This window comes from Falco biarmicus, chromosome 4 (assembly GCF_023638135.1).
Source record: "Falco biarmicus isolate bFalBia1 chromosome 4, bFalBia1.pri, whole genome shotgun sequence".
NCBI classification, from domain to species: Eukaryota; Metazoa; Chordata; class Aves; order Falconiformes; family Falconidae; genus Falco; species Falco biarmicus.
In genome coordinates this window covers 45,172,319-45,187,072 of record NC_079291.1, presented here as the reverse complement: position 1 = coordinate 45,187,072, position 14,754 = coordinate 45,172,319, and the positions used below count along the sequence as shown (strand labels likewise).

Below are 14,754 nucleotides of genomic sequence, written 5' to 3'. Positions count from 1 at the left end.
ATTAATTATATTAGAACATTACACAATTACAAAATAATTTATATTGTACTGACATATAAATTAATTACATAATCCCAGCCTTAGCCAGAAGATTCAAATTATTTTATTTATAAGTTTTATAAACACATATCTTTATGTATTTTAGAGTACATGTAACACAAAGCTCCACAAGTAGGATGTTTTCCGGAGAGATGGGAGACCTTTGGTCAAGTTTCCACTCATGTAAAACCCAGAGAACTGTTTGGTGACAGTAACAGCCATGGCAGTGACAGCACCTAGGCAAGGCAACCCAACCCAGGGTGGCCCTGAGCACAGGCCACCAGGCTCTGCAGACTGCAGTTGCTTCTCTGGGCAACCTGTTCCAGTGTCTCAGCACCTTCACAGTGAAGAATTTCTTCCTAATATCTAATCTACATCTACCCTCTTTCAGTTAAAAGCCATTCCCCCTTGTCCTGTCACTACAGGCCCTTGCAAAGAGTCCCGCTCCAGCTTTCTTGCAGGCCCCTTTAGGTACTGGAAGGTGCTATATGGTGCCCCCGAAGCCTTCTCTTCTCCAGGCTGAACAACCCCAACTCTCTCAGCCTGTCTTCATGGCAGAGGTGCTCCAGCCCTCTGATCATCTGCATGGCCCTACTCTGAACTCACTCCAACAGGTCCATGTCCTTCTTATGCTGGGGGCCCCAGAGCTGAACACAGTACTCCAGGTGGGGTCTCACAAAAGCAGAGTAAAGAGGAGAGAATCACCTCTCTTGACCTGCTGGCCATGGGTCAACCCAGGATACGGCTGGCTTTCTGGGCTGCAAGGGTACATTGCCTGGGTCACATTGAGCTTGTCATCAACCAACACCCTCAAGTCCTTCTCCTCAGGTCTGCCCAGCCTGTATTTATACTTGGGGTTGCCCTGACCTGCATGCAGGACCTTGCACTTGGCCTTGTTGACCTTCACAAGGTTCACACGGGCCCACCCCTCAGGCCTGCCAATGTCCCTCTGGATGGCATCCCTTCCCTCCAGCACGTTGACCACACCATGCAGCTTGGTGTCATCGGCAAACTTACTGAGAGTGCACTCCATCCCAGTGTCCATGTCGCTGACAAAGACATTAAGCGGTGCCGATCCCAACACTGATCCCTGAGGAATGCCACTTATCACTGGTCTCCACTTGGACATCGAGCCATTGACAGCAACTTTTTGAGTGGAACCATCCAGCCAATTCCTTATTCACTGAGTGGCCCATCTGTCAAATCCGTAGCGCTCTAGTTTAGAGACAGGGATGATGCGCAGGACAAGATATTTAAGTAAAGACTGGAAGTATACCTCTATATTGTATTTCTGATTCATTTTCATTGAATCATATAGGTAGCAGATCCCAGTAATCTTGCTGTTGGAAGTTTCTATCAAACGATGTTGGGACAAAAATCCACTGAAAGCATCCCCAGCTGTGGTTAAGCAGACACCAGGCCATCTGTCCTGCAGCAGTTTTCCTCAAAAGCAGACAACTCAGGAATCCCAATACTGGCAACTACTTACTTACAAATTTGTCATATGTAATGAAACACTCTGGAAATTATTTGCAAGCAAACAGTTGCATTACAAGTTTGCAAGTTGTTCATGAATGATGAAATATTAATACAAAGATAGGGTGCAGTATCAGAAGAGATCCGTTCTTGTGATAAGAGTTTAGCCCTGTTCCATGGGCACCTGCTAGGTGCTGCACCCAGGACTGCTACATCGGGCTCATCAATGGTCATTTAAAAACAGGAAACATCTTGAATATTTGGCCAAGTATTGAAGATTACTGGGCCATTACCATCTTCTTGCTAAGATGCTGACAGGAGAAAGAATGTCTCCTGCATGCAAGGAGACACTCAGCTACTACAAAGAGCTCCTGGAGCCCTCAGGGCAGCGGGTGCGCTGGCTCCAGCAGGCATGCAGCCCCAAGGTGGAGCAGACTGTTTTTCTGATACTGTGTACGTAACACTCCACCCAAGCCTCCCTGTGTAAATAGAAAATAAAGTCAAATTATGCCAGTAAAGAGTGGATTACACTGGTCACTGGGAGTGCTTGTGTATGTTCAGCCATAATCTACGATAAATTGCTTGCCATAAAATGCCTCCTGGAGGCAGCTCTCCTGGAAGCTGCAAGATGCCTGCAGAACCACCAGCATTTCCTGGGGACTGAGGAATGGGTTGGAGCCACGCAGAAGTCCCCAGGGCTGAGCGGGGTCACTGACTGCCACCAGCAGATATAAGGGGATGAAGTTCATTCCAAAGAGGTGAAGGGTGACAACCTCTCTACAGACAAAAATGCGCCACAGTCAGTAACATACAGCATTAATTGGGACACAGATAACCAAGCGTATAATGAAGGCAGAGATTACAGAACCCCACAACTGATCCTTCCTGCAGCAAAAAGCTGCTGTAAAGCAGTCTTAACACTAGCCTATAAACACAATTAGAAAAGTAATGCTTTGGTGTAGGATGTTTTTAAGAACAAAAGCTTACGGCAAGTTTAATTGGCATTATGGTAAATAAAAAAAGGTCTGAGCATGTCCCAGATTCGGTGCATTTCTGACAAACAAAAAGAATAATAATATATTTCTGTCATCTGATGATGCAGAAAAAAAGTGTTGTCAGTTTCTGATATAAAAGCTACATGAAAAATCACTTCCATAAGAGTTGGGTTTATACTTTTTATCTATGAAGATGAAGGCTCCAGCATTTGGATCTGTCCCATTCCGAGGTGAGGCTGCTCGTCAGTGGAGGCTGGCAGAGGCTGGCTCCGCTCACCCACCCAGGAGCCCACTATGGGGGGAACACGCTCCCGTCTGCCCCCCCACTGCTGAGCAGGCAGGTGGAATTGGGTTGGAAGAAGCATAGTTGTGGCTGTCCCTTACAGTCCCCCTAGGGAAAAAAAAAAATCAAATAAGGGAAAGGTTATTGCAGACTGATAACAGCTAGGGAGGCTGGGAATGGTACCTGTTGCCAGGGAGAGTTTGCTCCAGCGCAGGCAGGGCCCCCTGCGCCTCTGGCCCTGCGGGAGAGGTCGGGGAAAGGCATCCAGGGGAGGGAGGGAGCTGGAGAGGAGCACCGCTGCTAGATGAGGAACTGAGGAGAGATTGCAGCCAGCCAGACCAGGGGCCCAGATGGTCAGGGGCTGAGATTTGAGGAGGGTGTTTTGTGGAAAAACCATTGTATGCATTCATGTAATTAAAACCTTTGTCATGATGCATGTGTGCGAAGGAGGTAAATTATGGCTGAACACGCAGCCTTGGTAGTCTTTGAGAGCTGGTCTTCTGCAGGCTTCACATCATGTTGTGATTTCTTGTTGTGCAAAATAACAAAAGCCATAGGCGATGGAAACTTTTGGCAGAGAGAAATGGCAAAGAGCAATCTCACCAGCAGTGAGATTGCTGCAGAAGCATCCATGCTTCTGCACTTGTGCTTTATGCTGCTCCTGCTCGCACCACGAGCATGCTCCAGAGAGAGCACAGGGCTCCTGCCTGGAGGGGTGGGAGGATAGAAATGCACCACCCCAGGGCTGGAAATCAGTCATGTTAAGCTGTAGCTTGGCCTGAGGCTCACGTGCCACTGAGGTACCGGTAAACTCAGGGCAGAGATGGTGTGGATTTGCTGGGGGGCATTGCTTTGGGTTTGGGAAGCTAAACCAGGTACGCCTTGAAAACCTTTAAAGCGTGCCCCATCCTGAGCATAGGCCCACGGTGCAGTGGAGCAGCCCAGCAGCCCAGAACAGGGCGCTCCATTCCCCCACACTGTCGGCGTTCTCCTCCCTACACAGCCTAAAGGGAGCACCAGCGGCAGCCCAGGACAAGGCTCCTGAGCCGGGGCTCCCCCCTGATGGACACACATCCATGCTACTTTGCACCCTGAAGTGTGATCACCGTGGGTCTCTGCTCACCCCTCACTACTCCCAGCCAGGACAGCTGGGCCACCACCGTGGGGAAAACACCAGCCCAGTGGCCACCAGTAGCGTGACTGAACACAAGCTTCGCAGCATTAACCCTCCGCCCTGCCCAGGCTTTACCAAAGCCGGTGCCATGGCAGGAGGGACCCCCTCAGGGCCTGCTGCAGCCCCCCAGCAACAGCCCTCTGTGACTGCAGTGCGGTGCTCAGTGAAACCCGGCCAGCCGCTGTGACAAACCGCCACCCCCCGGGACCCGGACCCCCCGAGTGAATTATGCACATCCCTACATGTTTGCAGGATAGAGGCCTTAGTTCACTGGGTTAAAATACCAGAACAATACAAACCACCTCTGCCGCTGGAACCCACTGCACTTTATGAAAATGCCGGGGACCCTGCTGGAGCTAAGCCATTGTTGATGGCCATAAAAAATTGGTTAATAAATCTTCTTCCACTGATGAAACAGCTACTTCACAGCCAGAACTAAACAAATTGAGCATTTCAAAGCAACCTGCTTGACACAAGCCCTGATTCGCACACACATACAAGCATCCCCACCACCCAGCCCTGGCAAGACCCCGAGCCCACACTGTTCGTCCCTCCCCATTGTCACAGCCAAGTGCCAGGAGGAGATTTACTGCACCAATATTTTCCTCCCGAGTGACGGGAAGGGGATTTTACCTCTGCAACCTGCAGGCCATGGAGTGAAACAATCCCTGAATCAGAGACCAGCCCAGCAAGTGAGGGACACTTTGCCTACCCCCACCAGCACTGCCAGGCTGACAGTCCCACCGGGCACAGCCTCCATCACAGGCAGATGCTAAAAGTTCATCATGATGCCGCTTCTGCCTTTTTCTGGTTGCTCTCCCTTTAAAAATGGAAATGTAATCGAAAGAAAGGCAAGCGCTCATCCCCCTGCTGCTCCACAGACACTACCCTGAAAGTTTAACCTAATAGGTAAAAAAGCAATTAAAGAAGAGGCTCTGTTCTTAACAAGCTGTCTCAAGTCAGTATTATTTAAATGGAGCTAATAGCCAAGGGGAGGGAAATAATACATTTCACTAGTTTTTCCCAGCTGCATGACCGTTGATGTATTACAACAGTGTGATAACTAGAAAGATAAAAATACTTTAACATTCCAGCTTTAATAAAAACTACTTTATAAATAAAGTCTCACCCTAAATTTATACCAGTGTCTTTTTTCACAAAGTCAGGGCTGACTCCTCTTCCCTGCTGCCTACAGGGAAGGGAGCAGGGCTGGGCTGAGGGGTAGGACCTGCTCCCAGCAGGGAATGCTCAAGTGAAAAGTTACATCTAAATATTGGTGTTTCAACAGCACTCGCTGTTTCACTGGATGCTATACATTTGCCTCCAGAACCCCACTGGGGGAGGAAAAGCACCGGTTTAGCTCCTTTTAGCAACAATGTATGACTTGGAAACAGTGATGAGCAAATCCTAAATATTTCAAAGCCATTGATTTGGGGCTCAGATTTCCTAATAACTTGTTAGGATTTGGGTTCACAAGACAGGTGTTTGGCACCCTTTAGGAGACACCACATCAAGCATTAAACTCGTACAGTCTTGAAAGTTCAAGTCAAGGTGGTTTTTGTTTTGCTTTTCCCCCTGAAGGTCAGTTCAGGATTGAATCCTTTTGTCAAGGTTGCCTGGAGAGCAGAAGGCTCTGTTAATCTGCAGGCGCTGTGGCTCCCTCCTGGCTTCCTTCCCTTGCAGTTTGTTTTACTTCAGGATTCACCCCTGGGATTGTAAAGGCTGCAGACAAGGGTTAGAGGTGAAACAAAGAAAACAAGGTTGGTTGTTTATTTAGAGGGAGCCAGAATTCATAATGTTGGAGACACTGGGCCCCTCCCAAAAGATAACCGTAATTTTACAGCACCTCTCCGCAACTTTTTTTTTTTTTTTCTCTCCTCAGAAATAAAAATACAGTGACGGACCCAAAATACCATTTCCCCTAGTAAATCCTAGAACCAAAACGAGAAAGAGTTTTTCCTGCATAGTGACCAGTCACCGGAACAAAACAAACACACTTCCATTGATCTCCATGTAGGAAAGCATCTGAAAAAAGAAATAGACAACTTTGCCTGCTTCAAAGACCTTCTTTTATTCGCTCAACTTGTGCCTTATTATAGAGGTCTTTTTCTGATCATTGATCTTTTTTCCTTGGGAGATAATCTTCTTATCCCCCTCCTTTTCAATGGGAAGGCCAAATTTTACTTTCATTTATTCACTGTGGAACCCCACCGACCAGACCAGTAGCTAACGGGCACATCCCACCCCACACAGGCAGCCTGGCAATACAGTGTCTTCGTTCATACCCTGTTTTAACAATCACAACAGCAGTAAGGGAAGGTGTAATGGATGCATCTGCACCTAAGGAAAAATCTTGCTCTTTCTCCAGGCTTTTCTGGGTGTTTGCCCTCCAGGGCAGCATCCACTTGCAATGAGATCGCTGGATTTACAACAGAGCAAGTGGTTGTACAACAAGAACTGGAGTCTAGGATGCTGATAAGAGAAGGTAAGCCATCCTGTGTCCTACAACCAGAGCCTGGCCAGCTACCAGGCCACTAACCCGGGGTGAATCTGCTGACACCGGTGGCTTCATGCTAAATGCATGCTGAGGTGAAAAATGAGAGTGGCAGCCCGGCTCCAGCACTCTGCTACCAGAAGTAACTGCTTACTTTCAAGCTTTCCGCACAGCCTGTAATCACTCAATATTGAAACCAGATTTACAAGCTCTTTAGAGGAGGAGAAGTTTGTGATTTCCAAAGCAGACACATTTGGTATTTAAGAAAAAGGTCAAGCCCCCTGTGGAGTAAGGGGTTTTTAATAGAATCAGTTCAGCAGGAGTTAAGAGAAGACATACCAACCCAGCGGCTCTCAAAGCCAGCAGAAGCAGAGACATAAGAAAAGCCACAACCATCATTGTTTTGAGGAAAGAATCAGGGAAAGAGGGGCATGGGAGACACTAAATTACATCGTGGACATTCGATTTCATTTATTCCAATCCAAGAGACTTTTTCCAGTTAGAAATAGAGAGGGTTGTCCTTCTTATGCTCCAGGGCTTGCAGGGGTTTCAAAGAAAGGAGTGTTTGTTATTGTCTGCCAGGGAAATCCGAGAGTTTGAAGCACAATGACAAACCCAGGCTCCTAAGTCAAATGCATTTTAAAAGGGTAGCCATCACTTACTGTCTCACCTTGTCAGCCTCCAGACTCTGGCCAGGCTCTTCAGCTACTGTTTGTTCCCTGCCTCGCTAGGTCACATGCAAGGAGCATCTAGGACTGCCTTGTTGCACACATGTACAGCACCAGCAGCCAGGAAGCCCGGGGAACATCACTAAGGTCCCTCCTTGTCATAGGAATACAACTTCTCTAAAGTGTAATGGAAGGCTGGTGTTACTGAGGTATGTAGGTAACATAAGCAGCCACTGCAGAAGTCCTTACTAGTGATGCAGATGGCTACTGCTGGCTCTGACACCCTTTTGACTCCGCAGTCAGTAGTTTCATTGAAAAGATATGGGGCTCGTTCCATAACTTGTGTTCCAGACAGCAGAGCTCATAACATAGTTTCCTGAATATACGCGCTTTAAAACAAATAGGAAATCCAAGTTTCATCTGTAGGAAGACTTACAGCCCAGGAACTTCTAGGCTGTATCAGCTACCACACCTAAATGACACTTATTGCACCAGAACAGCCGGAGGAGAAGGCAGGGACTGCAGGGGAAGGCAAACAATCTCTTTTCTTCTTCAAAACACCTCCACAGCAAGGGGCCAATTAGAGTATCCTGGTCTTGCTAACCTTTTGATGGCAAGCATAAATAGGCCCTTATGTATTCAAACTAGCAGCAAATGAGCGGTGAAGGTCACAGGATGCTTAAATGACTATACAGCATGCTGCCTCAGATTTCTAGAGAAAGCACTTGAAAGTTTTAGCCATCAGATCTTCTAACTTGTCTAGTCACCATAACTACTGGTGCAGCTACACCCAACAGACAGTATTTCAGGTTTATCTCTTTCAGCACCAAGTTCCCAGCCAGTTATTCCCAAAAGTAATGCATTTGGCAGAGCTGACAACTGCCCTAGACTTTCAGATCAGTGCAAAGGAAGGGCAGAGCTCTTATAGGAAAGCAGCACTTTGGAATCTGGCCTGTGGTCTTCTGGCTGACCTTTCAACAGCAGTTGCAGCCACATAATTTCTTCAGCTTCAGCAGCAGAAAAAGGTAGAAATCAGAGAACAAGTTCTCTGCATTAAAAGCAGCTCTCCAAGCACTTCGAAGAAGTAAGAAGAGCCAGCCGTTTGAGGTACATAGATGAAACTAATCCTTCTAAACTGCACTTTAATACTGCAAACGTGGGCCCAGCTTGGGCATTCCCAAGGCTCTCACTGCACTCAGCCAGTACAAGTGCTCAACTGTATGGGCAAGTCTGCAATACCAATACCTCCGTTTGCACAGCCAAGTGACCAACTTACCTTCAGAAAGCCTGCCATATAGTTTAAGTGTACTTTCAGAAACTCAAACTTGTGACTTAGAGGGGCAGGCTTCCCTTTTGCTGACATCCCTTTATGTTTCAGGCTGCATATCCCAAAGCAATCTACCAAGGTAAGCAGCACACAAGGGTCACAGCACCGCTGCACGGGTGTTGCAACCCCATTTGTGCCACCCCCTGTTCACTGGTAGCAATAGTAGGGACTCAACTTTACAATCAGAATAGAAGGAGGCAGAAGCAGTTCTAAAGCTATTTAAAAACATAAATGAATACTAGACTAATTGCCAAGTTTTAGCCCCTTCTTTCACAATGATGTGGCATCTGCCTCTTAAGCAAATCTACTTTAATTCCTGCAACAAAGTCTAAAGCAGTAAGAAAAATAAATACAATAAGCTCCTTTGATAATCCATAGGTTTCGCTTTGTTTTTAGCAAAAAGGCATTGAATAAATGAAATGATCACATGAAACCAACTAGCTGAAGGAGTAAGAAACAACTGAGTGCACAAATACGGGCAGGGAAGAAAAGCAGTCTATGCAAGAATAGCAAAAAGGAGGAGCCTGAAATTAAAGCAAGTACACTGTTAATTCTTCAGTCCCACACTGAAGTAGCAGAATGTGATGCTGAGTTACTGTTCTATAGTGTAAGGCAGATGTTTCCCCTGTGGCCAGAGGGGTTATCAGCAAAGAAAGAGTTACACAGCAGAATAAGCATTGTGGTTTGGGGGTTTCCCTCCCTTTCCCCCTGCAAAGAAAAAAAAAAAAACCAACCCACACACATCCAGTTTTTTGAGTGTAAAAGGTGCAAAAGGAAAAAAGATCACAGAAAATAAGCATTTCAAGACAAATGAGGAAAACCTGCTAATGAATTAGGATCCACTTTCTGATATGTTTTGCACAGAGAAAAATTTGCACCTCTTTGGTAACAGAGAGGAAGAAATAATTGTCACAAAGCTGCAGAAGAATTCACTAAGGTTATGAGCAAAATGCAACAGCCAAGAACTGAGCATGTGGGTTCACTGCTACTTGAAGTATTAAACAACTAAGCTACCACCTTCATTCTGGAATAACCACCTGATTTCCCTCACAGGGCAGGAAAATAGACTGTTAATCACATTAACATGCATACCACCTTGATTTTTTCCCACCCCCAAAAAAATTGTTTTCCAAAGCAAAAGTCACAAGCAAGTTTCAGACAAAATATATATATTTAAAAAAAATCTTTACAATAAGTCAGGAAACATAGGAGCTTGCATACAGTTTATTATAATAAGTCAGTTCTCAGCTCCCTACAGTTCAGATAACCCTGGTGACAGTGTTTACAACTTCTAATTTTTGCTTTCATAACTTTAAAGCAAACAATACATTTGAGTGTATTTTACTCTGTGCAAATAAGACAACTTGTGGAATCCTTCAGAAGAAATATCCAAGATCTGTCTGCAGAGGTCCTTTGTTTCTCAAAGATGATTTATGAGAGTTTGTTTTAAGATAAAGTGCTCCTGTCCAGCAGAACCCAAAGGCCTTCAAGAGTTCAGAGAGTAAGTTTAGCTCAGATTAAAAAAATAATTGGTCATACAAATTCCAGCTTTCCATGTCCGCTGTACATTCCCCAGTGGACTAGTGAAAGAATTTTGTCATTGCTGAGGTCTGAATGTCTCATTTTATCACAGGTCATGCAGCAGTTCTCGTGACCAGTCACAGGCACCATGCATTCCAAGTCCAGTTTTGCCACCTGCCCTTTTTTCGAATGATGTCCATGAAAACTATAGTGCAAACGGGAGAGCATTTGCTGTCGTTGATCTTGCAGTCTCTTGTTTTCACTCCTGAGCATCCGCAAGGCCAGCATGATAAGGAGCACCAAGATTAGCCCACCAGCTATAGGGACAGCTATTACAGCTGCCCTGAACCATAACTCTTTCGAAGAGGTCAATTCCTGCACCTTGGTGATGAGATTCCTGCTGTTGTCATGTTGATATCTGCTCCCTTGTCCTGCAAAGGGGAAAGATGTGAAGCTTATTTAGTATCAACAACAGGTTTATATATAAGCAACTCCTTTAAAAGCCACACTGACAAGTTTAAGGAGCCACAGCTACACACTCTGTAGTATCTAGAAAATGCTCTTATAAAGAAAAATATCAGTTTCTAAGGCTGTTTATAATTTCTTACCCTAATAGCCGATTTAAATACGAACGCCAGTTCCATTGCTTCTTACAAGCAGTGTCAAGTTGGCAAGACAGACCTCCGATATTAACACAGGCAAAAAAAAAGCTACTTGGCTGAGATGCTCCCCAGCACCCAGCTACCCACTTCTCCCTCTAGTGTGTCTACTTACACTAACAACTAAATAACAGTAGACATGCAAGGTTTTAACTGTCACCAGCCTGATGGCCAGAAGAGAGATTTCACCAAAGCTTCCTTGGCCTACCTGAAGTATCACCCCTGGAAGGAGACAAAACATCATGTAGTCCTCTGTAATTGCACATATCTTCATGACAGCATTCCAATGTGGACATGGTGGTGGTGCCAGAGTGGTTTTGTGCTTGTTTAGCTTGGCAGATATCAGCTGTGCTTGCAATAGAGTCCAAGCAGCCATGAGTAAGTGGGGAATGTGTATTCTGAGGATCAAGCAGTCTGGAGAAGCAGGCACTAAGCTCAGATTTGCACATATAGCCAGTTGCAACACAGTGTGCAGCATCACAGTAGCATCTGATTTCACCTGAAAAAAATTGTTCAAGAAAAGTAAGAATTTAGTTCTTTAAAGACACCTCACTAGGTACTCTTCTTGGACACAAGCATCACACAACCAGACTCAGTGCCAGTTTTGGGGTATTCCTCTAGACTGTAAACCCATGAGAGCAGGGGTTGTTTCCTTCCATCACTGTACAGTGCATACCTGTTGTAACCTTAATCTCTGCAAATGCCTCAGGGCTCTTGTTTTAATTACTATAGTCCTTTGAATTAAAGCAAGAACATTTCACTAAAACAGGGATGGGGAGGGGTGGGCGGGTGGCAGTGAGGAAGGTCACAGTGGCTTTTTTTCCAGGGTAAATAACTAACAAGACCATTTTATAGCTGCTTCCACTTGCTGTCAGCAGTTGCATTAAACCACATATAAAATGAAATCCCAGTTTTAAAAGCAAAACACACTTTCAGTACTATAAGGAAGTCACATCTATGTTTTGAACTATTACTACAGGAACAGCATTCTATTTTTATAAAGGTAACACTTATTTTAACTGGGCACAAGCACACAACAAGAACACTAGGTTTGAATATTTGTGTGACAAATGAAAAAAAAATCAGAACTGCTGAATTGTTTATTACCTCTCAATACTGTGCCAAAATTTAAAAGGTTTAACTAACACCTTATAAAGCTATTAGTTAGAACCATTACCATCTAAGTCTCCCAGTCAGGAAGGTTTTTACTGTGTGAAACTGGGCAACTATTTGTAATTTCTCCAGAAAAAGAGAAATTCCTTAAGTAGCCATTCATGCAAAAAGGCTTTTTATCAGTATTATAAAACTGAAACAGCACAGTTTATAATTAATCTGTTACCAGACTCAATGTCTCTTAACTCAAATGTAAAGTTATTAAATGGAGTGAAATTGCAAGGCTAAAAGCTCCCTCTTGCCCCTCCCTGATTTTGCATGCAATCCAACATGCAGTCAAAAGGGGAAACACTAAGACTGAAAATCCTCTACCAGCTCTATGAAAAATCTCTCAGGAAACCTCAAAAATTTCTGAAGGAAGCGATAAAAAAAAGCTCCCTTCATAAAACTCTTCATTTTGTGCTCTCCAAACTGCTCTGGTACAAATTATGTGTGTCCTGTGCTGTAGGGAAGACTTACTCTTTCTAGGCAAGTTGGGACTCAAGAAATAATTCAATGTGCCATCGATCCAAGGTTTAGAAGGAAGCCAGATTTTGAAGCCATTCTTAGAAGAGTAGACTTAAAACTACTAACGTGCCTGGTGTACTTGCCATCATAGTGGCAGCAAGGCTTTCAAAGTCAACTGACTTTTCAGATGTCTTCCTTCTACAGTCTGCACTTCAAACAAATCAGTCTTCACATTTCCCTGCTGCTGCCCCTTACGAAGCTTTCTACTGCCCCATACCTAAAAAAAATAATTCTGAAATATGTTGAAAATCATGCCAACCAAGTTAGCTTCCCCTCTTCAGTCTACCTTAATACTTTCCCCAAAATGCTACTGCAGGCTCCAGGCCTTGAAGTTCCTGCTGCTCTTTAATAACTCTGCTTAATAGAAGCCAAATGATGGAGTGTCTCACTGTCTCCAGTCCAATTCCCTTGGGCTTTTAGACCAAGTAACCTAATTTTTCGTGAATTCATGTACACTGTTATCTAGCATGCTATGGAGAAAAAGACTCATTTTCTAATTATCGTATGTGAGATCTTCCCTCTGCTCTCCCTGAAAAAATGATTTTCATCATTTTCTCACTGTATGAGAGTTAAAAATAAGATGCAAAAGAAGTAACAGCACCAGAGCGGTCCTTTCATGAGTTTTCCCACAGCACAGGAAGAAAGTAAAACACACGTACTTCCAATTGTTTATACAATCACACTTAAAACTCTACATTTTATTGACCTAAGACAATCTTATAAACAAAAATCTGACAGGCTAGTCATCAGGTTAATTCAACTGCTTTTTAATTAAACCCACATTTTCGGTGGAACAGAATGGACTTTGTATTACTGTATTAAAACTGCATTTCTGTCAATTCATAAAGTTTCTTCCTGTGCTATGCAAAAGGCCAGAAAGGGTATTTAGTATTTTGAAACAGTGAACAATGCCCTTCTGTTCCCTCCTCTTTCTTGTTACTGTATGTAGCTATTAAAGAAAAATGTCTGCTTTTAGTCAAGATGGCTACAGGAGAGACTGCAGGCTTCGCTTAAAGCTTTTGAAGTCAACAGCAGCCAGAAGTCTGTGATCCCCTAATTATATCATTATCAGGCACATAGTTTCAGTATCTGCGACTTCACATCACTCAGTCACTCCCTGTTCTGCCCGCTTTGATGGGGCCAGCGGGCTCCCCCCTGCACGCTGCAAGGGCTGTTATTTAGGGTTAATTACAGCCTTCTTTCTAGAATAAATAAATACGTCGCACATCATCACCGCGCTAACTTATCCCTCACCGCCCCCCCGGCGCACGGCGGTTACCGGCAGCCAGAGGGTCGCCCCTGCCCCGGGCGGGCGGTGACAGGGCAGGGCGCGGCCGCCCCTCGGCGCCGCGGGCTCGCCCGGGGCCGGTGCCGCTCTGACGACGGGAGCCCCCGCGCCGCGGGCAGCCGGCACCGGCGGCCAGGTGGGCGCGGGGGGACGGGACGGGCAGGCGCAGCCCCGGCAGCTCCCCGCCACCGCCCGCCAACAGAGGCTCGGCGACGGGCTCCCGAGGCCCGCCCGCTCGCCACGGCCACGGCACCGGCCCCGCCGCGCCGACACCGCCGCGTGAGCGGCTCCCCGGGGCCGGCTCCCCTCGGGCACCAGGCCCGCTCAGCCGCCCCGCTTCCTCGGGCGCGGCTCCCTCAGGCGCCGGGTGCCCGCACACCCCGGGTCGGGTCCCCTCGGGCTCCCCCGGCCCCAGGTCCCGCGCCGCGGCCTCACCTCTGGTGAGCAGGACGGCCATGGCGCACAGCTCCAGTTGCAGCCAGATGAAGATGTAGCTGGAATGGCGATCCATTTACCCACCCGCCCGCACAACCGGCGGCGCGGCGCCGCTCGCCACAGCCCGCAGCGCAGGCACGGCCAAGCCGCCGCCGCCCGCTCCCGCCCCGCCGGAGCCCCGAGGAGCCGCTCGCCCGCGGGCAGAGCCGCTGCGCGGCCACCGCTGCGGCAGGCAAGGGCGGGGGGCGGCGGACGGCCGCGGCGCGCCTTGTGCCTTGCACTCCCTGCTCTGCCGCGGCTGCAGCGGAGGGCCCGTCCCCAGCAACAGGCACAGTCGGCGCGCACGGTGCGGCCCGGCGGGCGCTGCCTCGCTGACACGGCAGCGGCGCCTCCCGCCCCGTAAATACCGCCGGCGCCAGGCGCGGGCCGGGCCGCCGCGCCCCGCCCCCTGCCCCGCCCCGCCCCATTGGCTGCGCCGCTCGGAGGTGGGCGGGGCGCGCCGCGCCGCGGGCAGGGCCGTCGCCCCCCCCCCCGCCCCCCCGGCGGCGGGCTGGGCCCCGCGGCGCGACTTGCGCTCCCGCCCGCGGCGCCCCCGGGCGGTGGCGGCGGCGGCGGCCCCGGCCCCGGCGGCTGTAAACCCCGCTCCGTTCAGTGATGGGCACCGAGCACAGGACCCCGGCCCCGGGCTCTCCGAGGGAGCGATCGCTGGCGGCGC

At 47.6% G+C, this 14,754-nt stretch overlaps 1 protein-coding gene across 1 annotated transcript; it reads right to left on the bottom strand.

Annotated features, from left to right (window-relative positions):
• Window positions 1-9,608: 9,608 nt before the first annotated feature.
• On the bottom strand, window positions 9,609-14,422 carry BAMBI (BMP and activin membrane bound inhibitor). Its single transcript, XM_056337694.1, has 3 exons — window positions 14,040-14,422; window positions 10,845-11,135; window positions 9,609-10,408 (listed from the first exon to the last, which is right to left on the bottom strand). Exons 1-3 carry the CDS (start codon window positions 14,113-14,115, stop codon window positions 9,990-9,992), a joined length of 786 nt encoding a protein of 261 aa, XP_056193669.1. The 5' UTR covers window positions 14,116-14,422; the 3' UTR covers window positions 9,609-9,989.
• Between the last annotated feature and the right edge of the window lie 332 nt (window positions 14,423-14,754).

Coding starts and splice junctions, on each gene's coding strand:
- BAMBI (XM_056337694.1), bottom strand. CDS start 14,115: ATGGATCGCCATTCCAGCTACATCTTCATCTGGCTGCAACTGGAGCTG. Junction 11,136..14,039: donor GGCCGTCCTGCTCACCAGAG/GTGAGGCCGCGG, acceptor AATTTTTTTCAG/GTGAAATCAGATGCTACTGT. Junction 10,409..10,844: donor TTCCAGGGGTGATACTTCAG/GTAGGCCAAGGA, acceptor TCCCCTTTGCAG/GACAAGGGAGCAGATATCAA.